Here is a 24,311-nt window from a genome sequence, read left to right on the forward strand (position 1 = left end):
AGTTGTGTGAATGGTTTGATATGTAGGTGTTACGCATATGTGTTTGTATTTGTGTTAGTGTTATGTTTGGGGAGAATGAGTAGTGGGAATGTATGGAGGGTATGTGTGCACTTTGGGGAGGTGGAGAGACAATTAATTTTGGGGTAGACATGCTATTTACTTGTTTTGTTTTGTTTTGTTTTCATTGAATGTGAAAAATTATCGATAAAAAAGCAAATAAAAATAATTATTAAAAAAAAAAAAAAAAAAATTTCTGCAATTTTATATTTTCTCACAATTATTAACATGACTGCATTGTATTTATTTTGACTATTTGACGTATTTATACGTTTATGTATGACTGCCACTGCAGTGTGATGTTTGCTCTTGAAATTAAATTGAGCAGACATTACTGTTTTGAGGTAATGTGTTGTTTGCAAAATTACTTATATTTGCCAAGGTTTTAGGTAATTCTGACTATAATGAACAGAATCATGTTCTTATGTTGTTCTAATGTTTTAGAAAAAAATATAAATCACAAGACAACAAACACATTAAATATACAACCTAACATTAAATGCAAACAATGGTCAACACAAAAGTAATACCAATATTTAGGCCTTCATATATTATGATTTATTTTAACAATATAATGTGTGATATCAAAAAGGATCATTGGCATGTATTTATTATAAATTATTCCTTGTTATTTCCATTGAAACAAGGGTTTTGAGCATGCTTTATCACAAGCTGCAGTATTATAAACATTAAAGTAACATACACATGTATCTGTAATTAATATAACTGGCCTATTTTCACAATGATAAGGAATGTCACTTTACCATTTTGAATGTTAAAATACAGTAAATACAGAGGATACAGGATACGCATGATATGCAGCAGTAATTGCCTTGTTTCCACTGTATCATGAAGGACAGTAAGAAGATGAAGGCTAAAAGAAATGGAAAGAACAATTGCATTGAAGTCAAGGTGTAAGACTTTATTGATTCAGATGTTAAATAGCTGCACATTGTTCAAAACTCGTCATCATTACTAGAGGTAAAATGATGGAGGAAAGGCATCAGATGAAGATGGTGGTCGCATGATCAGATTTAATAGCTGGCCATGGTGCGCTCCAGCCAGTCGTTGAAGATGCACACCTGTGAATGGAGACAGAAAGATGTTAGTTAGGACAGACAGACATCAGTATATATGTTGAATTTCAGCTGGACATGCAAAATGTGAAAGTTCAATTGAAATAGTGATTTAATTTATAATAAAGAGATATTTTAGCTTTACCTTGGCGTAGACACCAGGGTGGTCCCTCTCAGCACATCCGTATCCCCAGGACACAACACCCTGCAGCTCACCGTTGCAAACAACGGGGCCACCAGAGTCACCCTGACAACAGAAAGTATAGTGTGAGATGAAGTTCAATTCCAAATATTCCAATCAAAACTCATCATGACTTATTTCATCAGCTATATTTCTGCATGGACACTGAATTACAGACCTGGCAAGAGTCCTTGCCGCCCTCCAGGTATCCAGCGCAGAACATGGCATCGGTGATCATGCCGGGGTAGGAGTTGTCACAGTCTCTGTGAGACAGGATGGGGATGTTCAGGCACTGCAGCTTGTTGCTATCAGCAGCTGGAGAAAAAACGCAGATTTAGAGGAAACTGGAACTACACTGCAGTAAAAATAAAGTGTGGTGCTGGAGTTCCTACTCACAGGAGCTCATGGTGTTGCCCCAGCCAGAGACTGTGCACATGGTGCCAGCGGGGGCACAGCTGGTGGGCAGAGCCACAGGCTGCACATACTGGTTGAGGGTGGCGGGCTCGCTCAGCTTGATCAGCATGACGTCATTATTGATGTTGTAGGAGCTGTAGTTGGGGTGACGGATGACACGGGAGGAGCTGATGAACTGCTCGGTTCCCTCGGTGACCCTGATGTGGTGCTCTCCAAGACGCACCTGCACGCGGCTAGAGAAAGACAGAAGACAGGAGATTAGTGCAAGAACATACAAAAATGACTATTACATACAAATCTGTATTCCACTATTATCCTTGGAAAACATGAAGAATGTGCTTACGACTTGTAGCAGTGAGCAGCAGACACAACCCAGTTCTCGTTAACCAGGGAGCCACCACAGAAGTGGTAACCAGAGTTCAGAGACACCTGATGGGGCTGAGAATGAGCGGTGCACTCATACCCTCCGACAATCTTGTCGTCCTCCGTGGCAACTGAAAACACACAGAGAGTCAAACAGTTAGCCTTCAAGTGAATTTTGTTATAATTCAGTGATTAGACTTATTGATTAGAAGGCACATATACTCACAGGCAGCTCCAATGAGCAGAACGAAGACCAGAGACCTCATGGTTGCTATGTGATCCTGACGATGAGAGGACTTCACCAGAAACCCTGGTTTATATGGAGAGGTACCTCCTGCTTTACTGCTGAACACACCTCCCAAAGTTGTTTTCGACCAATCATAATCCTGGACAAATGATAGCAGGTACTCTGCTGATTGGTGGTAATACATCAGGCACTGATAACACGTGTACATGGCTTAAACTGTAATGTTTGTCAATCTTTTTAGAAGAATATTAAATGTAGCTTTAAAGAATGGACACTGAGTAAAAATACATTTAAACGCATTTCAACATTCAGTGTAGCAAAAGTGTGTATTCATGAGAAAATAATTATCCCTATGACATGGATTGATTGATCTCTGATTATGTAATGCTTGCAAATTGTAGGTCATTATCAGGAAAAATAAAAATAATTGAATTAAAGACAATAAGAAAAAGGTAGATGAAAAAGAAACAAAAAGATCAGTTGTGATTATCATTATTTAGGTTTAAATACAGAGCTTGGACTTCTATTCACCTTTATTTGGCACATTCAGAAGGGTGTTTTTACTGACTCACTCAGTTTATAATACACAGCCGCATGTTGTGGCACCAAATAGGTCATCAGTTCAAAATTTCCACAGAATTATTTACTAAAATAATTATATTTGTCACATTTTAATAGAAAGCGCATCTCAGTCTCAGTTTAGTCTACAGCGATTCTTTCCTCTGTAAGTTTCCAGGACTGTTCATGTAATCGTGTCTCATTGTCCAGACTGTGGATACGCTCTATTTTTATTGAGTCTGTGTCTACTTCAGGTGTCTCTCAATGAAAAACGTTTTCTGCAATTTTACATTTTTTTGGAATTATTAACATGACTGCATTGTATTTATTTTGACTATTTGACGTATTTATCCGTTTATGTATGACTGCCACTGCAGTGTGATGTTTGCTCTTGAAATTAAATTGAGCAGACATTACTGTTTTGAGGTAATGTGTTGTTTGCAAAATGACTTATATTTGCCAAGGTTTTAGGTAATTCTGACTATAATGAACAGAATTATGTTCTTATGTTGTTCTAATGTTTTAGAAAAAAATATAAATCACAAGACAACAAACACATTAAATATACAACCTAACATTAAATGCAAACAATGGTCAACACACCAGTAATACCAATATTTTGGCCTTCATATATCATGATTTATTTTAACAATATAATGTGTGATATCAAAAAAGGATCATTGGCATGTATTTATTATAAATTATTCATTGTTATTTCCATTGAAACAAGGGTTTTGAGCATGCTTTATCACAAGCTGCAGTATTATAAACATTAAAGTAACATACACATGTATCTGTAATTAATATAACTGGCCTATTTTCACAATGATAAGGAATGTCACTTTACCATTTTGAATGTTAAAATACAGTAAATACAGAGGATACAGGATACGCATGATATGCAGCAGTAATTGCCTTGTTTCCACTGTATCATGAAGGACAGTAAACTGTTTTAAAACCTCAGTGAAAAATCAAGACTAAGTTTTACAGTCCTGTGATTAGATTACCACAATGTAGGAAGATGAAGGCTAAAAGAAATGGAAAGAACAATTGTATTGAAGTCAAGGTGTAAGACTTTATTGATTCAGATGTTAAATAGCTGCACATTGTTCAAAACTCGTCATCATTACTAGAGGTAAAATGATGGAGGAAAGGCATCAGATGAAGATGGTGGTCGCATGATCAGATTTAATAGCTGGCCATGGTGCGCTCCAGCCAGTCGTTGAAGATGCACACCTGTGAATGGAGACAGAAAGATGTTAGTTAGGACAGACAGACATCAGTATATATGTTGAATTTCAGCTGGACATGCAAAATGTGAAAGTTCAATTGAAATAGTGATTTAATTTATAATAAAGAGATATTTTAGCTTTACCTTGGCGTAGACACCAGGGTGGTCCCTCTCAGCACATCCGTATCCCCAGGACACAACACCCTGCAGCTCACCGTTGCACACAACGGGGCCACCAGAGTCACCCTGACAACAGAAAGTATAGTGTGAGATGAAGTTCAATTCCAAATATTCCATTCAAAACTCATCATGACTTTTTTCATCAACTATATTTCTACATGGACACTGAATTACAGACCTGGCAAGAGTCCTTGCCGCCCTCCAGGTATCCAGCGCAGAACATGGCATCGGTGATCATGCCGGGGTAGGAGTTGTCACAGTCTCTGTGAGACAGGATGGGGATGTTCAGGCACTGCAGCTTGTTGCTATCAGCAGCTGGAGAGAAAACAAATTAGATTTAGAGGAAACTGGAACTACACTGCAGTAAAAATAAAGTGTGGTGCTGGAGTTCCTACTCACAGGAGCTCATGGTGTTGCCCCAGCCAGAGACTGTGCACATGGTGCCAGCGGGGGCACAGCTGGTGGGCAGAGCCACAGGCTGCACATACTGGTTGAGGGTGGCGGGCTCGCTCAGCTTGATCAGCATGACGTCATTATTGATGTTGTAGGAGCTGTAGTTGGGGTGACGGATGACACGGGAGGAGCTGATGAACTGCTCGGTTCCCTCGTTGACCCTGATGTGGTGCTCTCCAAGACGCACCTGCACGCGGCTAGAGAAAGACAGAAGACAGGAGATAAGTGCAAGAACATACAAAAATGACTATCACATACAAATCTGTATTCCACTCTTATCCTGGGAAAACATGAAGAATGTGCTTACGACTTGTAGCAGTGAGCAGCAGACACAACCCAGTTCTCGTTGACCAGGGAGCCACCACAGAAGTGGTAACCAGAGTTCAGAGACACCTGATGGGGCTGAGAATGAGCGGTGCACTCATACCCTCCGACGATCTTGTCGTCCTCCGTGGCAACTGAAAACACACAGAGAGTCAAACAGTTAGCCTTCAATGAATTTTGTTATAATTCAGTGATTAGACTTATTGATTAGAAGGCACATATACTCACAGGCAGCTCCGATGAGCAGAACGAAGACCAGAGACCTCATGGTTGCTATGTGATCCTGACGATGAGAGGACTTCACCAGAAACCCTGGTTTATATGGAGAGGTACCTCCTGCTTTACTGCTGAACACACCTCCCAAAGTTGTTTTCGACCAATCATAATCCTGGACAAATGATAGCAGGTACTCTGCTGATTGGTGGTAATACATCAGGCACTGATAACACGTGTACATGGCTTAAACTGTAATGTTTGTCAATCTTTTTAGAAGAATATTAAATGTAGCTTTAAAGAATGGACACTGCGTAAAAATACATTTAAACGCATTTCATCATTCAGTGTAGCAAAAGTGTGTATTCATAAGAAAATAATTACCCCTATGACATGGATTGATTGATCTTTGATTATGTAATGACTGCGAATTGTAGGTCATTATCAGGAAGAATAAAAAATAATTGAATTAAAGTCAATATGAAAAAGGTAAACAAAAAACAAACAAAGAAAATCAGCTGTGATAATCATTATTTAGGATTAAATACAGAGCATGGACTTCTATTCACCTTTATTTGGCACATTCAGGAGGATGTTTTTACTGACTCACGCAGTTTATAATACACAGCCGCATGTTGTGGCACTAAATATGTCATCAGTTCAAAATATCCACAGAATTATTTACTAAAATAATTATATTTGTCACATTTTAATAGAAAGCGCATCTCAGTCTCAGTTTAGTCTACAGCGATTCTTTCCTCTGTAAGTTTACAGGACTGTTCATGTAATCGTGTCTCATTGTCCAGACTGTGGATACGCTCTATTTTTATTGAGTCTGTGTCTACTTCAGGTGTCTCTCAATAAAAACTTTTTATGCAATTTTACATTTTTTTTGGAATTATTAACATGACTGCATTGTATTTATTTTGACTATTTGACGTATTTATCCGTTTATGTATGACTGCCACTGCAGTGTGATGTTTGCTTTTGAAATTAAATTGAGCAGACATTACTGTTTTGAGGTATTGTGTTTTTTGCAAAATTACTTATATTTGCCAATGTTTTAGGTAATTCTGACTATAATGAACAGAATCATGTTCTTATGTTGTTCTAATGTTTTAGAAAAAAATATAAATCATAAGACAACAAACACATTAAATATACAACCTAACATTAAATGCAAACAATGGTCAACACACAAGTAATACCAATATTTTGGCCTTCATATGTCATGATTTATTTTAACAATATAATGTGTGATATCAAAAAGGATCATTGGCATGTATTTATTATAAATTATTCATTGTTAGTTCCATTGAAACAAGGGTTTTGAACATGCTTTATTACAAGCTGCAGTATTATAAACATTAAAGTAACATACACATGTATCTGTAATTAATGTAACTGGCCTATTTTCACAATGATAAGGAATGTCACTTTACCATTTTGAATGTTAAAATATAGTAAATACAGAGGATACAGGATACGCATGATATGCAGCAGTAATTGCCTTGTTTCCACTGTATCATGAAGGACAGTAAACTGTTTTAAAACTTCAGTGAAAAATCAAGACTAAGTTTTACAGTCCTGTGATTAGATTACCACAATGTAGGAAGATGAAGGCTAAAAGAAATGGAAAGAACAATTGCATTGAAGTCAAGGTGTAAGACTTTATTGATTCAGATGTTAAATAGCTGCACATTGTTCAAAACTCGTCATCATTACTAGAGGTAAAATGATGGAGGAAAGGCATCAGATGAAGATGGCGGTCGCATGATCAGATTTAATAGCTGGCCATGGTGCGCTCCAGCCAGTCGTTGAAGATGCACACCTGTGAATGGAGACAGAAAGATGTTAGTTAGGACAGACAGACATCAGTATATATGTTGAATTTCAGCTGGACATGCAAAATGTGAAAGTTCAATTGAAATAGTGATTTAATTTATAATAAAGAGATATTTTAGCTTTACCTTGGCGTAGACACCAGGGTGGTCCCTCTCAGCACATCCGTATCCCCAGGACACAACACCCTGCAGCTCACCGTTGCACACAACGGGGCCACCAGAGTCACCCTGACAACAGAAAGTATAGTGTGAGATGAAGTTCAATTCCAAATATTCCAATCAAAACTCATCATGACTTATTTCATCAGCTATATTTCTGCATGGACACTGAATTACAGACCTGGCAAGAGTCCTTGCCGCCCTCCAGGTATCCAGCGCAGAACATGGCATCAGTGATCATGCCGGGGTAGGAGTTGTCACAGTCTCTGTGAGACAGGATGGGGATGTTCAGGCACTGCAGCTTGTTGCTATCAGCAGCTGGAGAGAAAACAAATTAGATTTAGAGGAAACTGGAACTATACTGCAGTAAAAATAAAGTGTGGTGCTGGAGTTCCTACTCACAGGAGCTCATGGTGTTGCCCCAGCCAGAGACTGTGCACATGGTGCCAGCGGGGGCACAGCTGGTGGGCAGAGCCACAGGCTGCACATACTGGTTGAGGGTGGCGGGCTCGCTCAGCTTGATCAGCATGACGTCATTATTGATGTTGTAGGAGCTGTAGTTGGGGTGACGGATGACACGGGAGGAGCTGATGAACTGCTCGGTTCCCTCGGTGACCCTGATGTGGTGCTCTCCAAGACGCACCTGCACGCGGCTAGAGAAAGACAGAAGACAGGAGATTAGTGCAAGAACATACAAAAATGACTATCACATACAAATCTGTATTCCACTATTATCCTGGGAAAACATGAAGAATGTGCTTACGACTTGTAGCAGTGAGCAGCAGACACAACCCAGTTCTCGTTGACCAGGGAGCCACCACAGAAGTGGTAACCAGAGTTCAGAGACACCTGATGGGGCTGAGAATGAGCGGTGCACTCATACCCTCCGACGATCTTGTCGTCCTCCGTGGCAACTGAAAACACACAGAGAGTCAAACAGTTAGCCTTCAAGTGAATTTTGTTATAATTCAGTGATTAGACTTATTGATTAGAAGGCACATATACTCACAGGCAGCTCCGATGAGCAGAACGAAGACCAGAGACCTCATGGTTGCTATGTGATCCTGACGATGAGAGGACTTCACCAGAAACCCTGGTTTATATGGAGAGGTACCTCCTGCTTTACTGCTGAACACACCTCCCAAAGTTGTTTTCGACCAATCATAATCCTGGACAAATGATAGCAGGTACTCTGCTGATTGGTGGTAATACATCAGGCACTGATAACACGTGTACATGGCTTAAACTGTAATGTTTGTCAATCTTTTTAGAAGAATATTAAATGTAGCTTTAAAGAATGGACACTGCGTAAAAATACATTTAAACGCATTTCAACATTCAGTGTAGCAAAAGTGTGTATTCATAAGAAAATAATTATCCCTATGACATGGATTGATTGATCTTTGATTATGTAATGCCTGCGAATTGTAGGTCATTATCAGGAAGAATAAAAAATAATTGAATTAAAGTCAATATGAAAAAGGTAAACAAAAAACAAACAAAGAAAATCAGCTGTGATTATCATTATTTAGGATTAAATACAGAGCATGGACTTCTATTCACCTTTATTTGGCACATTCAGAAGGGTGTTTTTACTGACTCACTCAGTTTATAATACACAGCCGCATGTTGTGGCACTAAATATGTCATCAGTTCAAAATTTCCACAGAATTATTTACTAAAATAATTACATTTGTCACATTTTAATAGAAAGCGCATCTCAGTCTCAGTTTAGTCTACAGCGATTCTTTCCTCTGTAAGTTTCCAGGACTGTTTATGTAATCTTGTCTTTTTATCCAGACTGTGGATACGCTCTATTTTTATTGAGTCTGTGTCTACTTCAGGTGTCTCTCAATAAAAAACGTTTTTTGCAATGGAAAAGAGTGTGTACACTTAACTAATAATCTTACCACTAATGAGAACTTGTACTTAACACAATAAAAATTAATGACGAGAATATATTATACCAAATCTAAAATTCATGAATTTGAATCCTCCTTTTCTCCTGTCTGCATAAAATGTGGCACACAAGAGGATACAATTATATATGCTTTTTGGGTATGTGAAAAAGTCCAGGAAGTTTGGGGGGAAATCCAAAAATGGATGACAGATAATTGTAAAGTTGAGGTAAAATTCACAGCTATACAGTGTATTTTTCAGATGATAGACTGGGTAAAGTATCCCATGGGATGGAAGATCCTCTTTTCCTCGTTGGTTTATAAAAAGTTAATTTTAAAACACTGGAAAGACAAACATGCACCCACCTTGCAGGAATGGAAAGGATAAATGAAGTACCTTCTCAACCTAGAGAAAGCAATGTATGAGGATAAGAATAAAAAACAACAGTTTGTGAAAGTATGGCAGGATATTTATGAAGCCTTATAAGAACTTGGTAAACTAGCCGAGAAATAAGGATAGGATATTTGAAGCAGGATTGGGAACCTAGTATGTAAGGAAATGTGGAAGTAAATGTTAACGTGTTAGTGGGAATGGTGGGCGTAAAAATGAAAGAGTGGATGTGGACTTATAAAATTGGTTGAAAGAGAATGTTATGGCGTGTAATTAATATTAAGTGTTATATGTGGGGAGAATGAGTTGTGTGAATGGTTTGATATGTATGTGTTACGCATATGTGTTTGTATTTGTGTTAGTGTTATGTTTGGGGAGAATGAGTAGTGGGAATGTATGGAGGGTATGTGTGCACTTTGGGGAGGTGGAGAGACAATTAATTTTGGGGTAGACATGCTATTTACTTGTTTTGTTTTGTTTTGTTTTCATTGAATGTGAAAAAATTATCGATAAAAAAGCAAATAAAAATAATTATTAAAAAAAACAAAAATGTTTTCTGCAATTTTATATTTTCTCACAATTATTAACATGACTGCATTGTATTTATTTTGACTATTTGATGTATTTATACGTTTATGTATGACTGCCACTGCAGTGTGATGTTTGCTCTTGAAATTAAATTGAGCAGACATTACTGTTTTGAGGTAATGTGTTGTTTGCAAAATTACTTATATTTGCCAAGGTTTTAGGTAATTCTGACTATAATGAACAGAATTATGTTCTTATGTTGTTCTAATGTTTTAGAAAAAAATATAAATCACAAGACAACAAACACATTAAATATACAACCTAACATTAAATGCAAACAATGGTCAACACAAAAGTAATACCAATATTTAGGCCTTCATATATTATGATTTATTTTAACAATATAATGTGTGATATCAAAAAGGATCATTGGCATGTATTTATTATAAATTATTCATTGTTATTTCCATTGAAACAAGGGTTTTGAGCATGCTTTATCACAAGCTGCAGTATTATAAACATTAAAGTAACATACACATGTATCTGTAATTAATATAACTGGCCTATTTTCACAATGATAAGGAATGTCACTTTACCATTTTGAATGTTAAAATATAGTAAATACAGAGGATACAGGATACGCATGATATGCAGCAGTAATTGCCTTGTTTCCACTGTATCATGAAGGACAGTAAACTGTTTTAAAACCTCAGTGAAAAATCAAGACTAAGTTTTACAGTCCTGTGATTAGATTACCACAATGTAGGAAGATGAAGGCTAAAAGAAATGGAAAGAACAATTGTATTGAAGTCAAGGTGTAAGACTTTATTGATTCAGATGTTAAATAGCTGCACATTGTTCAAAACTCGTCATCATTACTAGAGGTAAAATGATGGAGGAAAGGCAGCAGAAGAAGATGGTGGTCGCATGATCAGATTTAATAGCTGGCCATGGTGCGCTCCAGCCAGTCGTTGAAGATGCACACCTGTGAATGGAGACAGAAAGATGTTAGTTAGGACAGACAGACATCAGTATATATGTTGAATTTCAGCTGGACATGCAAAATGTGAAAGTTCAATTGAAATAGTGATTTAATTTATAATAAAGAGATATTTTAGCTTTACCTTGGCGTAGACACCAGGGTGGTCCCTCTCAGCACATCCGTATCCCCAGGACACAACACCCTGCAGCTCACCGTTGCAAACAACGGGGCCACCAGAGTCACCCTGACAACAGAAAGTATAGTGTGAGATGAAGTTCAATTCCAAATATTCCAATCAAAACTCATCATGACTTATTTCATCAGCTATATTTCTGCATGGACACTGAATTACAGACCTGGCAAGAGTCCTTGCCGCCCTCCAGGTATCCAGCGCAGAACATGGCATCGGTGATCATGCCGGGGTAGGAGTTGTCACAGTCTCTGTGAGACAGGATGGGGATGTTCAGGCACTGCAGCTTGTCGCCATCAGCAGCTGGAGAAAAAAAATTTGATTTAGAGGAAACTGGAACTACACTGCAGTAAAAATAAAGTGTGGTGCTGGAGTTCCTACTCACAGGAGCTCATGGTGTTGCCCCAGCCAGAGACTTTGCACATGGTGCCAGCGGGGGCACAGCTGGTGGGCAGAGCCACAGGCTGCACATACTGGTTGAGGGTGGCGGGCTCGCTCAGCTTGATCAGCATGACGTCATTATTGATGTTGTAGGAGCTGTAGTTGGGGTGACGGATGACACGGGAGGAGCTGATGAACTGCTCGGTTCCCTCGGTGACCCTGATGTGGTGCTCTCCAAGACGCACCTGCACGCGGCTAGAGAAAGACAGAAGACAGGAGATTAGTGCAAGAACATACAAAAATGACTATTACATACAAATCTGTATTCCACTCTTATCCTGGGAAAACATGAAGAATGTGCTTACGACTTGTAGCAGTGAGCAGCAGACACAACCCAGTTCTCGTTAACCAGGGAGCCACCACAGAAGTGGTAACCAGAGTTCAGAGACACCTGATGGGGCTGAGAATGAGCGGTGCACTCATACCCTCCGACGATCTTGTCGTCCTCCGTGGCAACTGAAAACACACAGAGAGTCAAACAGTTAGCCTTCAAGTGAATTTTGTTATAATTCAGTGATTAGACTTATTGATTAGAAGGCACATATACTCACAGGCAGCTCCGATGAGCAGAACGAAGACCAGAGACCTCATGGTTGCTATGTGATCCTGACGATGAGAGGACTTCACCAGAAACCCTGGTTTATATGGAGAGGTACCTCCTGCTTTACTGCTGAACACACCTCCCAAAGTTGTTTTCGACCAATCATAATCCTGGACAAATGATAGCAGGTACTCTGCTGATTGGTGGTAATACATCAGGCACTGATAACACGTGTACATGGCTTAAACTGTAATGTTTGTCAATCTTTTTAGAAGAATATTAAATGTAGCTTTAAAGAATGGACACTGTGTAAAAATACATTTAAACGCATTTCAACATTCAGTGTAGCAAAAGTGTGTATTCATAAGAAAATAATTATCCCTATGACATTGATTGATTGATCTTTGATTATGTAATGCCTGCGAATTGTAGGTCATTATCAGGAAGAATAAAAAATAATTGAATTAAAGTCAATATGAAAAAGGTAGATGAAAAAGAAACAAAAATATCAGTTGTGATTATCATTATTTAGGTTTAAATACAGAGCATGGACTTCTATTCACCTTTATTTGGCACATTCAGGAGGATGTTTTTACTGACTCACTCAGTTTATAATACACAGCCGCATGTTGTGGCACTAAATATGTCATCAGTTCCAAATATCCACAGAATTATTTACTAAAATAATTATATTTGTCACATTTTAATAGAAAGCGCATCTCAGTCTCAGTTTAGTCTACAGCGATTCTTTCTTCTGTAAGTTTCCAGGACTGTTCATGTAATCGTGTCTCATTGTCCAGACTGTGGATACGCTCTATTTTTATTGAGTCTGTGTCTACTTCAGGTGTCTCTCAATAAAAAACGTTTTCTGCAATTTTACATTTTTTTGGAATTATTAACATGACTGCATTGTATTTATTTTGACTATTTGACGTATTTATCCGTTTATGTATGACTGCCACTGCAGTGTGATGTTTGCTCTTGAAATTAAATTGAGCAGACATTACTGTTTTGAGGTATTGTGTTGTTTGCAAAATTACTTATATTTGCCAAGGTTTTAGGCAATTCTGTCTATAATGAACAGAATTATGTTCTTATGTTGTTCTAATGTTTTAGAAAAAAATATAAATCACAAGACAACAAACACATTAAATATACAACCTAACATTAAATGCAAACAATGGTCAACACACAAGTAATACCAATATTTTGGCCTTCATATGTCATGATTTATTTTAACAATATAATGTGTGATATCAAAAAGGATCATTGGCATGTATTTATTATAAATTATTCATTGTTAGTTCCATTGAAACAAGGGTTTTGAGCATGCTTTATCACAAGCTGCAGTATTATAAACATTAAAGTAACATACACATGTATCTGTAATTAATGTAACTGGCCTATTTTCACAATGATAAGGAATGTCACTTTACCATTTTGAATGTTAAAATATAGTAAATACAGAGGATACAGGATACGCATGATATGCAGCAGTAATTGCCTTGTTTCCACTGTATCATGAAGGACAGTAAACTGTTTTAAAACCTCAGTGAAAAATCAAGACTAAGTTTTACAGTCCTGTGATTAGATTACCACAATGTAGGAAGATGAAGGCTAAAAGAAATGGAAAGAACAATTGTATTGAAGTCAAGGTGTAAGACTTTATTGATTCAGATGTTAAATAGCTGCACATTGTTCAAAACTCGTCATCATTACTAGAGGTAAAATGATGGAGGAAAGGCATCAGATGAAGATGGTGGTCGCATGATCAGATTTAATAGCTGGCCATGGTGCGCTCCAGCCAGTCGTTGAAGATGCACACCTGTGAATGGAGACAGAAAGATGTTAGTTAGGACAGACAGACATCAGTATATATGTTGAATTTCAGCTGGACATGCAAAATGTGAAAGTTCAATTGAAATAGTGATTTAATTTATAATAAAGAGATATTTTAGCTTTACCTTGGCGTAGACACCAGGGTGGTCCCTCTCAGCACATCCGTATCCCCAGGACACAACACCCTGCAGCTCACCGTTGCACACAACGGGGCCACCAGAGTCACCCTGACAACAGAAAGTATAGTGTGAGATGAAGTTCAATTCCAAATATTCCAATCAAAACTCATCATGACTTATTTCATCAGCTATATTTCTGCATGGACACTGAATTACAGACCTGGCAAGAGTCCTTGCCGCCCTCCAGGTATCCAGCGCAGAACATGGCATCGGTGATCATGCCGGGGTAGGAGTTGTCACAGTCTCTGTGAGACAGGATGGGGATGTTCAGGCACTGCAGCTTGTTGCTATCAGCAGCTGGAGAAAAAACGCAGATTTAGAGGAAACTGGAACTACACTGCAGTAAAAATAAAGTGTGCTGCTGGAGTTCCTACTCACAGGAGCTCATGGTGTTGCCCCAGCCAGAGACTGTGCACATGGTGCCAGCGGGGGCACAGCTGGTGGGCAGAGCCACAGGCTGCACATACTGGTTGAGGGTGGCGGGCTCGCTCAGCTTGATCAGCATGACGTCATTATTGATGTTGTAGGAGCTGTAGTTGGGGTGACGGATGACACGGGAGGAGCTGATGAACTGCTCGGTTCCCTCGTTGACCCTGATGTGGTGCTCTCCAAGACGCACCTGCACGCGGCTAGAGAAAGACAGAAGACAGGAGATAAGTGCAAGAACATACAAAAATGACTATCACATACAAATCTGTATTCCACTATTATCCTGGGAAAACATGAAGAATGTGCTTACGACTTGTAGCAGTGAGCAGCAGACACAACCCAGTTCTCGTTGACCAGGGAGCCACCACAGAAGTGGTAACCAGAGTTCAGAGACACCTGATGGGGCTGAGAATGAGCGGTGCACTCATACCCTCCGACGATCTTGTCGTCCTCCGTGGCAACTGAAAACACACAGAGAGTCAAACAGTTAGCCTTCAAGTGAATTTTGTTATAATTCAGTGATTAGACTTATTGATTAGGAGGCACATATACTCACAGGCAGCTCCAATGAGCAGAACGAAGACCAGAGACCTCATGGTTGCTATGTGATCCTGTGAATGACAGGACTTCACCAGAAACCCTGGTTTATATGGAGAGGTACCTCCTGCTTTCCTGCTGAACACACCTCCCAAAGTTGTTTTCGATAAATCACAATCCTGGAAAAATGATATCGGGTTTTCTGCTGGGTGGGTGGTAATGATAACACATGTACATGGCTTAAATTATAATTTTTTTTTAATCTTTTTAGATGATTATTAAATGTAGCTTTAAAGAATGGACATTGAGTAAAATACTTTTAAATGCATTAAAGTGTGCATTCATATGAAAATAATGATCCATATGACATGGATTAATGTATTGATTCATTATGTAAATTATTGTGTAATGCATGCATGTCTTTCAAAGTAGTTCACTCATCTGAGGAACAAAAACTACAGTATCTCATGGAATCTCTAACGACGATGTTTCTAAACATTTCATGCGACATACTTTCAAGGTGTGCTCTACAAGGGATTGCATCTCTATTTAGCACAGAATGTATTTTGTTATCGTTATCCTTGACATGGATGGAGTTCTGCTGTGAAGACATGGCAGCAGCTCTGCAGATGGCCTGGTTCACAACCACAGCTGCTGATTGCGGCTTTCACAGGAAAACCAACCAACGTGTTTACACTTGAAAAAATGTCGATTCAGGAAAGTGACAAGAGATGAACAACAAGAAACTAAATTACTTCTTTGCACAATACGTATATGAAATCAATGAGGACACTTCTCAGTGAACAATGTTTACACAGGATTGCACATGATTATTAAGTTGTCAAACGACTGACTTTTTGAAGTTGACACTTCCTTTTTCTTGTCTACAGTAATCTGATGTTTCAGAAAAGGGTTTTATAACATTGTTTGAAGTGAATAGGAGTAGTGAATTGTATTGACTAAAATCAATACAAAAAGCTGACTACCTAATAAACTAAATTCTCCATCAAATAAGACAGTGCCAAAGTTTGGTACATTCAGACGCATCAGTCTTGAGCAGAATGCACGAGCTGGGCCCATGCCAGAGTGGAATGTTATGTTCCTTTCTGGCAGTTTTTTGTTCCATGTTTGAGGGTGCACTTCTAACATTCACCAGAGATAGCAACAGTCGAGAAATCTCATGAACATCATTGTATCTACTAAACTGAGTCATGGTGTCACCATGTGTAACTATAATAGCGCTAAAACTACACATTGTAGTATTGAGGGAAAACCGTGCAACGCTGACTTATTTTCTTAAATTAGTTGAATGGATTATCATGAGTTTTCAAGTCTTTTTTCAAGTAGAAGTTGTTGTAGCTCGTTTTACTTTGTTGTAAGAGCCAATGAGTTCACTCGGCATGATAGCATTTGTCCATCTGACTTGAACCTCAAATCCTTTTTTACAGTGTACTGCTACAATGTGGCATATAAAGCATGCACCACAAACTATTAGAGGATGAAGGTGCATGATTCCCAAAAAAATACAGTCTATCCATAATGTTCAGAAGGATTTAAAATCCACTATCTACAGTATGTTCTTTTTAATGGTGAGATTTTCACAGGATTTTTCCTCACTTTTAACGTTTTAATTGTATTTTGAATGGTTGTACAATGGCTGGATTTGACTGTTGTGTAAAATGTCAAACAGCAATAGAGATTAAAAGTAAATAGAAAATGTAATGGACTGCAATATTATTTGCCAGTGCAGTTGAACAAAATATTCAGACCTTTGGATGATTTGATTCAATTTAATAATATACGATATATGTTTCAGTCATTATGTTAAAGTTCTTGTAAATAAATTTTATGTACTCAAAGTAGACCTTTAAGTGTTGGCAGACTCATCAGTGACCTGACCTTGAGCATAGGCATTATGTGAATAAACAATCTGTACCAGTCATATTGAATCAGATATTATTGGATCACAAGCCAGTGATTCTTTGAGGTCAATCACCTTGAATGAACCACCTACACCTAGTGGCCAGTATCTCACTGTTGACCTTTTTTGGTAATTATTTAACCAATCAGGCAGCTTGAAGATATAAAAATGGGATTTGGGAGACCCGACAGGATGATACTGCAGCCATGAGGTCTCTGGTCTTTGTTCTGCTCATTGGAGCAGTTTGTGAGTGTGATTCAGTACTTGTAGAGATGGTTGACTATAATGTCTTATACACAGTGATGACTAGCAGCAATATGGGAAGTATGTCTGATGCTCTTATCTGTTTTCAGTTGCCATGGAGGATGACAAGATCGTCGGAGGGTTTGAGTGCACGCCCCACACAGAACCCCATCAGGTGTCTATGAATGCTGGTTACCACTTCTGTGGTGGCTCACTGGTCAGTGAGGACTGGGTTGTGTCTGCTGCTCACTGCTACAAGTCGTAAGCACATTCTAGATATGTTTTATGCCTGACTTATTAATGGTGGAATAAATATTCAAAACATAGAAAACTAGCATCTATTTCTTGGTCTATCCATCTTTTTCCATCCTCTATCTCTTCCAGTCGCATTGAGGTGCGTTTGGGTGAGCACCACATCGGGGTCACAGAGGGCAGTGAGCAGTTCATTAGCGCTTCCCATATCATCCGACACCCCTATTACAACCGCTACACTCTTGAAAATGACATCATGCTGCTCAAGCTGAACAAGCCCGCCACCCTTAACCAGTATGTGCATCCTGTGGCTCTGCCCACCGGCTGTGCCCCTGCTGGCACCATGTGCAGAGTCTCTGGCTGGGGCAACACCATGAGCTCCAGTGAGTAGTAACTCCTACACCGCACTTTTGTATTTTAAACTGTAGTTCCAGTTTCTTCTAAATGTGTTTTGTTTTCCAGCTGAAAAATATCACAGACCAAACATAAAGCGCATTTGTAAATTAAGTGGCACACAATCTCACTTCTGTTTTCTTGGGACAGCCGCTGACAGCCACAAGCTGCAGTGCTTGGACATCCCCATCCTCTCTGATGAAGACTGCAATAACTCCTATCCCGGTATGATTGACAACACCATGTTCTGCGCTGGATACTTGGAGGGAGGCAAGGACTCCTGTCAGGTGCATATCTCTGCTTTCAATCACGTACACAACTGCACTTCATGACCTTAATGTAGTAAAGTAGTGGACATATTCACAATGTAATGCTAATGTTAATTCATGCAAATAATATGTGTAGTGTAAGTGCAGTGTAAGTGCAATCATCCTCTGTCTTTCTCAGGGTGACTCTGGTGGTCCTGTTGTGTGCAATGGTGAGCTGCAGGGCGTTGTGTCTTGGGGCTATGGATGTGCTGAGAAGGACCACCCTGGTGTCTATGCCAAGGTAACACTTCACTACATCAACTAAAGATAAAACTCTCATAATGCTCAATGTGGTGACACTGTAACAAACTAACTAATGTCTTCTCATTTTCAGGTCTGTGTGCAGACTGAGTGGCTGCACAGCACTATGGCCAGCAATTAGATTGACCATTCAACCTCCACATCAGATCAATTATCAACTGCCCAAATGCCATCTTTTTTTGCAAAGTTGAAGATGTGCATCAAATAAAGTTTTTGAAATGAATGATTGGTTTTTCTGTTCAATTATAATTCTCAGAATTGTTCTTCTATTTTATCTTGTGTTTTAAGCTTGCACAGCACGTTAGTCAACTGAGGTTGTTGTAAATATATAAATAAACTTAGACTTGACTTGATTTGACTTGATTATTATTTTCTTTCTACTAAAAAATGTTTGTCCAATTAATGCAAAAAAAGTAACTTGGTGCTTGTTTCAGTGGGTTACAGGCCAGTTTAATTCACTAATTGTGAATTAGTGAATCAAACTGATGGATGAATGCTTAAATAAAATAAATTATGTCTATTCTTATTCCTTTATTGGTCATGACTTGATTTTACAAAGTATTATAAATATAATTATTTCCAAAAGAAGAATCATTTCACCATCACAAAAAATATATATATTTTTTTCACTCTGGGACCAACAGAACAGAAATGCAATATAACCCTATAAATGTGAGATAGCTGACTTTATATGCCTAAAATTCTATAATTCTAAATTGAGCCTGTCCATATACAGTGACCCATATTCCATATAATCTAAGACACTTATATTTTTTGGTCTTTCTTTATTTTATCAAATGTATTCATTTTATTCTTGTTGTCTTATCTGTTTTTTTACCCGTCTGTTTTTGCTATTTTTAATTTTCTTGGCTGCAAAGGGTGTTATGGGGGTAATCATTTGTTTTTCATGGCACACTCAACCATCATATCCGAATTTTGTTTTCAAGTTACATGTGCTGAGAAACACCCAGCTGCTGAGATACTGAGTCCACACACATCTAAATATAGAGGTGATGTGTGCACCTGTGCACCTCTGCGACCAGAGAAACATGAGCAAACATTTAACAAACATTTATGTATTCGCCAAAATAAATGTAGCAATGCTTAGTAATCCACTTAAAATATCTGTATTCGAAACTTATAAAGTGAAGAAGTAGTAGAAACACAAGTTGTGAAAACCTTTTCAGATGTTGTTGATACATTATTATTATTATTGACGGATGAGAGAGAAGAAGTGGTGGAGCTAGAAAAAGTGAAACTTCACAGACAGTTCTGTATTTACTACTCCTCCTTTCTTAGAGTTTATCCTTCACTTTTATTCTGCGGAATAAAAACTATAGCTGTTGATTAATAATACTTCACACAGAAGATCCAAAAGAGTGAAATACTTCAAAACTGCACAAAAGTCCAATGTACTTCTGCTCTCTAAACCAGGAGTTTGCTTTTTGACAACATTCATGTAAAGATATAAAACCCTCCAGAGAAAAATAAATTGAATGCATGTGTGGCTATAAAAATCATTCCGTAATGATGTAGCAATCTAGTTAGGAAACATTTCTCATGAGACAAATGTTTGATATTATCATGACAATTAGTGAAAACATAACAAAACCAGAGTTAAACTAATACATTAATTAGATATAATTATATTGAGGGTACTTGTAGATAATAAACATGAATACATCAAGGTGATCTACACTTATATTTTCTGTCAGAGTTTTACAAATTTGCTGACAAAAAATCTTCATCCTTATTTTTACAATGACAAGTGTTTCTTTATCTAATTCTAGAAATGGATCACCTAACCCTAATATCCTGCTGCAGTGATTGGCTCTCCAATGACCAATGAAAATGGCCGCCAAGCAGGGTGCGTCTCCTGACAGTGGATATAAACCAGGGCTACTGGTGAAGACCTGTCATCGACAGGATCACATAGCAACCATGAGGTCTCTGGTCTTCGTTCTGCTCATCGGAGCTGCCTGTGAGTAAATGTGCCTCCTAATCAATAAGTCTAATCATTCAAAAAAATTGAAAAAAATTCACTTGAAGGCTAACTGTTTGACTCTCTGTGTGTTTTCAGTTGCCACGGAGGACGACAAGATCGTCGGAGGGTATGAGTGCACCGCTCATTCTCAGCCCCATCAGGTGTCTCTGAACTCTGGTTACCACTTCTGTGGTGGCTCCCTGGTCAACGAGAACTGGGTTGTGTCTGCTGCTCACTGCTACAAGTCGTAAGCACATTCTTCATGTTTTCCCAGGATAAGAGTGGAATACAGATTTGTATGTGATAGTCATTTTTGTATGTTCTTGCACTAATCTCCTGTCTTCTGTCTTTCTCTAGCCGCGTGCAGGTGCGTCTTGGAGAGCACCACATCAGGGTCACCGAGGGAACCGAGCAGTTCATCAGCTCCTCCCGTGTCATCCGTCACCCCAACTACAGCTCCTACAACATCAATAATGACGTCATGCTGATCAAGCTGAGCGAGCCCGCCACCCTCAACCAGTATGTGCAGCCTGTGGCTCTGCCCACCAGCTGTGCCCCCGCTGGCACCATGTGCAAAGTCTCTGGCTGGGGCAACACCATGAGCTCCTGTGAGTAGGAACTCCAGCACCACACTTTATTTTTACTGCAGTGTAGTTCCAGTTTCCTCTAAATCATTTTTTTTTCTCCAGCTGCTGATGGCGACAAGCTGCAGTGCCTGAACATCCCCATCCTGTCTCACAGAGACTGTGACAACTCCTACCCCGGCATGATCACCGATGCCATGTTCTGCGCTGGATACCTGGAGGGCGGCAAGGACTCTTGCCAGGTCTGTAATTCAGTGTCCATGCAGAAATATAGCTGATGAAATAAGTCATGATGAGTTTTGATTGGAATATTTGCAATTGAACTTCATCTCACACTATACTTTCTGTTGTCAGGGTGACTCTGGTGGCCCCGTTGTGTGCAACGGTGAGCTGCAGGGTGTTGTGTCCTGGGGATACGGATGTGCTGAGAGGGACCACCCTGGTGTCTACGCCAAGGTAACTTTAAAATAAGAAGGCTACTCAGTCAACATGCTGTGTCCTGTTAAACTGTCCTTAGGCTACCTGAACTGCATTGACACATTGGTTCACTGTTCTGTCTTCATTTCAGGTCTGCATCTTCAACGACTGGCTGGAGAGCACCATGGCCAGCTACTAAGTGATCCAAACAAGTTCAGTCAAGCAGCTCAACATCATTCGCTGTTTAGTTTCCATCTTTTGTACTGAACAATATGACAAATAAACCATTTGAAACAGATCATTTCAGTCTTGTTTGTGTGACATTTCAAAGAACAGTTTCTTAAGTATTCTTCAGAAAATGTAGTTCTTTCTCATAAATTTTTATTCCTCATTGTTAATGATTGCTGCGGTCCACCACATGAGAGCCAAACACACTGGAGACATTAAGACTCCTTTGAAAAACACATTAAATAAAACCCAATATTGGGCAAGTTAGAAATCCATTTTTTTTTCCATTTTAAGTCTCCTACTATAGTTTAATGATTAATTATTGACAGTTATTACCATATTACTATACTATATAACAATAATGAGTTAGAGTTAAAAACTACATCCAACACTTATTATTTTTGTTCATAAATCAATAAACTGGATGAAAGAGAAAAAAAGAGGTGCCACAAACATTGAATAACTAAACAAAGTGTCAATGCATTATTTATTCGACAACATAATTGTGATTGCTGTTGCCTTAGGAATATCCTAACATCCAACGTTGATGTTGCATGTATTTTTTTTCAATATATTAACATTTTAACACTGATGGCATTTTTATCCAGAATATCTTGTCTAAAGCATAATGACCTACAATATTGCTGACCTTTCTTCCTCAGTAGGATTTCTTGACTTATTTTAACTCAAGTTCAGTTCAGTTTTTATTGAGCTGTGGACAATCTTCAGGTACTTCCACATTATACAGTAGGAGTCTCAAACTGATTAGAAGATGGACGTCTGCGGTGGTTTTTGCTAATTAATAATTTCATTTCATTACCCTGCCTTTGAATTATGAATACATTAATTATAAATGGATATGCAAACAGATTTTAAAATCACTTAAAATTATACATATTGTCATTCATTTGCTTGAGTGTCCTCCTGTGATATTTCATCTCATCTATTTCTGTATCTTGTGTCACTGTGATAATGATGAAGAGGAATATTCCACTTCTCTAAAGCGGTGATGCACTCATGGTGCATTCATTGCAGTCTTCTTTCTGTCAGTGGAAGACTGATGGAAGATGCTGCTGTGCAACTGTCCATTGATTGATTTCAGGCAGCTGACTGCTTGTTATAAATGAGTCAAACAGGATATGCAGCATCACTTGGTCAAAACTGACTGCTGACAGCTGATGTTTCAACCAACAGCTTCAACCTTTCATGGACAAGAAAACACAGCAATTGTGGGAAGTAATCATAGAATTTCTGAGTATCATAATGTTAAACATGCATGGTGACACCAGTGTGACAACCTGTAGATTTATTTTTTTTCTTACTAATACTGTCAGGTGATCAGTCAAAATATGCCAGACTCCATGATCTTTCTATAGCTAAGCTTTAACCCTTACATATTGTTTATATTCTGACCCTTCATACTACAGAGTGGGTAATTTTTGGCCAAGCTCAATATCCCTTTATAATTAGTCCCTATACCAAATATTGAAACACAAATGTATTTTGCATCCATAATTATCTTATCAGCCATTATTAAATGTGTGATTAATCCTATTGGGTTATATCAAAAATACATTCACTCTATATCACACTATATTATGATCTCATGTTATCTGAAACAAGAGAACAAAACAGCCCTAATTATTTCTATAAATATTATACAAAGTGAAGGATGCAACAATATTTTTGAGTGGTAAGTTTCATTATAAGCATTAAAACCATCAATCAACACTGCCCATAAATCACATGCCCCCTTTTCTGTCAATTGTACACAATCAACTCTGCATTCAGTGTATTAATCATAAAACAAAACAATCAGGGTTGCATATTACAAACTAACAAAAATACAAAAACACAATATTTTTTGTTGCATCTCCCTTTCTTTTGTCCACTTGTGGCTGCAGACAGATGAAAGCGAGATTCAGACTATTGTGCTGCTGTGCAGGCTCAGGCACTTTTTTTTTTACCTGTGAAAGCTGCCTTCCACTGGTAATTAATGACTTTGATTTGTTACTTTGTATAGGCATATTTGCAGGTGCAGATACCCATGTGAGTGGAAAATGTAGCAATATGGTGGGAACACATGCAGCAGACACACAGACAATTTATAATTGAACCTTTTTTAAGATTCCACATAACCAGCCTTTACTTTGACTTTACCTTTAAAATCCCTTTGAATATATACGGATCAAAAATGACCTGGAGCACCCTCTATTTATACCAGCTTGCCGTAAAGATATAATTTTGAAATATTTCCATATTTGTATATTCTGGGTCACTTTAGGAAATGTCATTAAAGGATGTAATTCAAATTTTAATATCATTTTTTATTTTCACACTGTTGAGCACCAAAGTTGTGAAAACTATAATACAATTTTCAGATTTTCAGATTTTCAGATTTTTACATTTTCACATTTTCTACTGGTGAAAGACCATGGAACCAACCAACCTTCAGCTATACTCAT

General features: G+C 38.3%; 7 protein-coding genes across 12 annotated transcripts; 2 read left to right on the plus strand and 5 right to left on the minus strand.

Annotated features, from left to right (window-relative positions):
* Positions 1–1,091: 1,091 nt before the first annotated feature.
* On the minus strand, positions 1,092–2,357 carry LOC133983158 (trypsin-1). Of its 2 annotated transcripts, none has more exons than XM_062422121.1 (6): positions 2,318–2,357; positions 2,072–2,222; positions 1,711–1,961; positions 1,493–1,629; positions 1,279–1,380; positions 1,092–1,139 (listed from the first exon to the last, which is right to left on the minus strand). In XM_062422121.1, exons 1-6 carry the CDS (start codon positions 2,355–2,357, stop codon positions 1,092–1,094), a joined length of 729 nt encoding a protein of 242 aa, XP_062278105.1. The 2 variants fall into 2 exon arrangements, with proteins under 2 accessions (XP_062278105.1, XP_062278106.1); XM_062422122.1 differs by having other exon boundaries at positions 1,493–1,619; positions 1,707–1,961.
* Positions 2,358–4,084: 1,727 nt separating this feature from the next.
* On the minus strand, positions 4,085–5,352 carry LOC133983159 (trypsin-1-like). Of its 2 annotated transcripts, none has more exons than XM_062422123.1 (6): positions 5,313–5,352; positions 5,068–5,218; positions 4,707–4,957; positions 4,486–4,622; positions 4,272–4,373; positions 4,085–4,132 (listed from the first exon to the last, which is right to left on the minus strand). In XM_062422123.1, the coding sequence occupies exons 1-6, from the start codon at positions 5,350–5,352 to the stop codon at positions 4,085–4,087; spliced, it is 729 nt and encodes a 242-aa protein (XP_062278107.1). The 2 variants fall into 2 exon arrangements, with proteins under 2 accessions (XP_062278107.1, XP_062278108.1); XM_062422124.1 differs by having other exon boundaries at positions 4,486–4,612; positions 4,703–4,957.
* Positions 5,353–7,080: 1,728 nt separating this feature from the next.
* On the minus strand, positions 7,081–8,349 carry LOC133983160 (trypsin-1). Of its 2 annotated transcripts, none has more exons than XM_062422125.1 (6): positions 8,310–8,349; positions 8,064–8,214; positions 7,703–7,953; positions 7,482–7,618; positions 7,268–7,369; positions 7,081–7,128 (listed from the first exon to the last, which is right to left on the minus strand). In XM_062422125.1, exons 1-6 carry the CDS (start codon positions 8,347–8,349, stop codon positions 7,081–7,083), a joined length of 729 nt encoding a protein of 242 aa, XP_062278109.1. The 2 variants fall into 2 exon arrangements, with proteins under 2 accessions (XP_062278109.1, XP_062278110.1); XM_062422126.1 differs by having other exon boundaries at positions 7,482–7,608; positions 7,699–7,953.
* A 2,705-nt stretch (positions 8,350–11,054) lies between these two features.
* Positions 11,055–12,321, minus strand: LOC133983163 (trypsin-1-like). Its single transcript, XM_062422130.1, has 6 exons — positions 12,282–12,321; positions 12,036–12,186; positions 11,675–11,925; positions 11,456–11,592; positions 11,242–11,343; positions 11,055–11,102 (listed from the first exon to the last, which is right to left on the minus strand). The coding sequence occupies exons 1-6, from the start codon at positions 12,319–12,321 to the stop codon at positions 11,055–11,057; spliced, it is 729 nt and encodes a 242-aa protein (XP_062278114.1).
* Positions 12,322–14,048: 1,727 nt separating this feature from the next.
* LOC133983152 (trypsin-1-like) lies at positions 14,049–15,314 on the minus strand. 2 transcript variants are annotated; one of them, XM_062422110.1, is made up of 6 exons: positions 15,275–15,314; positions 15,029–15,179; positions 14,668–14,918; positions 14,450–14,586; positions 14,236–14,337; positions 14,049–14,096 (listed from the first exon to the last, which is right to left on the minus strand). In XM_062422110.1, exons 1-6 carry the CDS (start codon positions 15,312–15,314, stop codon positions 14,049–14,051), a joined length of 729 nt encoding a protein of 242 aa, XP_062278094.1. The 2 variants fall into 2 exon arrangements, with proteins under 2 accessions (XP_062278094.1, XP_062278095.1); XM_062422111.1 differs by having other exon boundaries at positions 14,450–14,576; positions 14,664–14,918.
* Positions 15,315–17,256: 1,942 nt separating this feature from the next.
* LOC133983153 (trypsin-1-like) lies at positions 17,257–18,754 on the plus strand. 2 transcript variants are annotated; one of them, XM_062422112.1, is made up of 7 exons: positions 17,257–17,281; positions 17,381–17,422; positions 17,530–17,680; positions 17,804–18,054; positions 18,215–18,351; positions 18,512–18,613; positions 18,707–18,754. In XM_062422112.1, the coding sequence occupies exons 1-7, from the start codon at positions 17,257–17,259 to the stop codon at positions 18,752–18,754; spliced, it is 756 nt and encodes a 251-aa protein (XP_062278096.1). The 2 variants fall into 2 exon arrangements, with proteins under 2 accessions (XP_062278096.1, XP_062278098.1); XM_062422114.1 differs by lacking the exon at positions 17,257–17,281 and having other exon boundaries at positions 17,383–17,422; positions 17,804–18,061; positions 18,225–18,351.
* Positions 18,755–20,574: 1,820 nt separating this feature from the next.
* LOC133983151 (trypsin-1-like) lies at positions 20,575–21,903 on the plus strand. Its single transcript, XM_062422109.1, has 6 exons — positions 20,575–20,614; positions 20,714–20,864; positions 20,975–21,225; positions 21,307–21,443; positions 21,556–21,657; positions 21,770–21,903. The coding sequence occupies exons 1-6, from the start codon at positions 20,575–20,577 to the stop codon at positions 21,815–21,817; spliced, it is 729 nt and encodes a 242-aa protein (XP_062278093.1). The 3' UTR covers positions 21,818–21,903.
* The last annotated feature ends 2,408 nt before the right edge of the window (positions 21,904–24,311 follow it).

This window comes from Scomber scombrus, chromosome 7, assembly GCF_963691925.1.
Source record: "Scomber scombrus chromosome 7, fScoSco1.1, whole genome shotgun sequence".
Taxonomy (NCBI): Eukaryota; Metazoa; Chordata; class Actinopteri; order Scombriformes; family Scombridae; genus Scomber; species Scomber scombrus.

Bases quoted from the DNA above. Each gene is read 5' to 3' on its own strand.
- LOC133983158 (XM_062422121.1), bottom strand. From the start codon at position 2,357: ATGAGGTCTCTGGTCTTCGTTCTGCTCATTGGAGCTGCCT. The intron at 1,962-2,071 runs GTAAGCACATTC...GTCTTTCTCTAG, and splicing joins GCTGCTCACTGCTACAAGTC to CCGCGTGCAGGTGCGTCTTG. The intron at 1,381-1,492 runs GTCTGTAATTCA...TTCTGTTGTCAG, and splicing joins GCGGCAAGGACTCTTGCCAG to GGTGACTCTGGTGGCCCCGT.
- LOC133983159 (XM_062422123.1), bottom strand. From the start codon at position 5,352: ATGAGGTCTCTGGTCTTCGTTCTGCTCATCGGAGCTGCCT. The intron at 4,958-5,067 runs GTAAGCACATTC...GTCTTTCTCTAG, and splicing joins GCTGCTCACTGCTACAAGTC to CCGCGTGCAGGTGCGTCTTG. The intron at 4,374-4,485 runs GTCTGTAATTCA...TTCTGTTGTCAG, and splicing joins GCGGCAAGGACTCTTGCCAG to GGTGACTCTGGTGGCCCCGT.
- LOC133983160 (XM_062422125.1), bottom strand. From the start codon at position 8,349: ATGAGGTCTCTGGTCTTCGTTCTGCTCATCGGAGCTGCCT. The intron at 8,215-8,309 runs GTGAGTATATGT...GTGTGTTTTCAG, and splicing joins TCTGCTCATCGGAGCTGCCT to TTGCCACGGAGGACGACAAG. The intron at 7,954-8,063 runs GTAAGCACATTC...GTCTTTCTCTAG, and splicing joins GCTGCTCACTGCTACAAGTC to CCGCGTGCAGGTGCGTCTTG.
- LOC133983163 (XM_062422130.1), bottom strand. From the start codon at position 12,321: ATGAGGTCTCTGGTCTTCGTTCTGCTCATCGGAGCTGCCT. The intron at 11,926-12,035 runs GTAAGCACATTC...GTCTTTCTCTAG, and splicing joins GCTGCTCACTGCTACAAGTC to CCGCGTGCAGGTGCGTCTTG. The intron at 11,103-11,241 runs GTAAAGCTAAAA...CTCCATTCACAG, and splicing joins ACCCTGGTGTCTACGCCAAG to GTGTGCATCTTCAACGACTG.
- LOC133983152 (XM_062422110.1), bottom strand. From the start codon at position 15,314: ATGAGGTCTCTGGTCTTCGTTCTGCTCATTGGAGCTGCCT. The intron at 14,587-14,667 runs GTGAGTAGGAAC...TTTTTTCTCCAG, and splicing joins GGGCAACACCATGAGCTCCT to CTGCTGATAGCAACAAGCTG. The intron at 14,338-14,449 runs GTCTGTAATTCA...TTCTGTTGTCAG, and splicing joins GCGGCAAGGACTCTTGCCAG to GGTGACTCTGGTGGCCCCGT.
- LOC133983153 (XM_062422112.1), top strand. From the start codon at position 17,257: ATGAACCACCTACACCTAGTGGCCA. The intron at 17,282-17,380 runs GTATCTCACTGT...ATGATACTGCAG, and splicing joins CCACCTACACCTAGTGGCCA to CCATGAGGTCTCTGGTCTTT. The intron at 18,614-18,706 runs GTAACACTTCAC...TCTCATTTTCAG, and splicing joins ACCCTGGTGTCTATGCCAAG to GTCTGTGTGCAGACTGAGTG.
- LOC133983151 (XM_062422109.1), top strand. From the start codon at position 20,575: ATGAGGTCTCTGGTCTTCGTTCTGCTCATCGGAGCTGCCT. The intron at 21,226-21,306 runs GTGAGTAGGAAC...TTTTTTCTCCAG, and splicing joins GGGCAACACCATGAGCTCCT to CTGCTGATGGCGACAAGCTG. The intron at 21,658-21,769 runs GTAACTTTAAAA...TCTTCATTTCAG, and splicing joins ACCCTGGTGTCTACGCCAAG to GTCTGCATCTTCAACGACTG.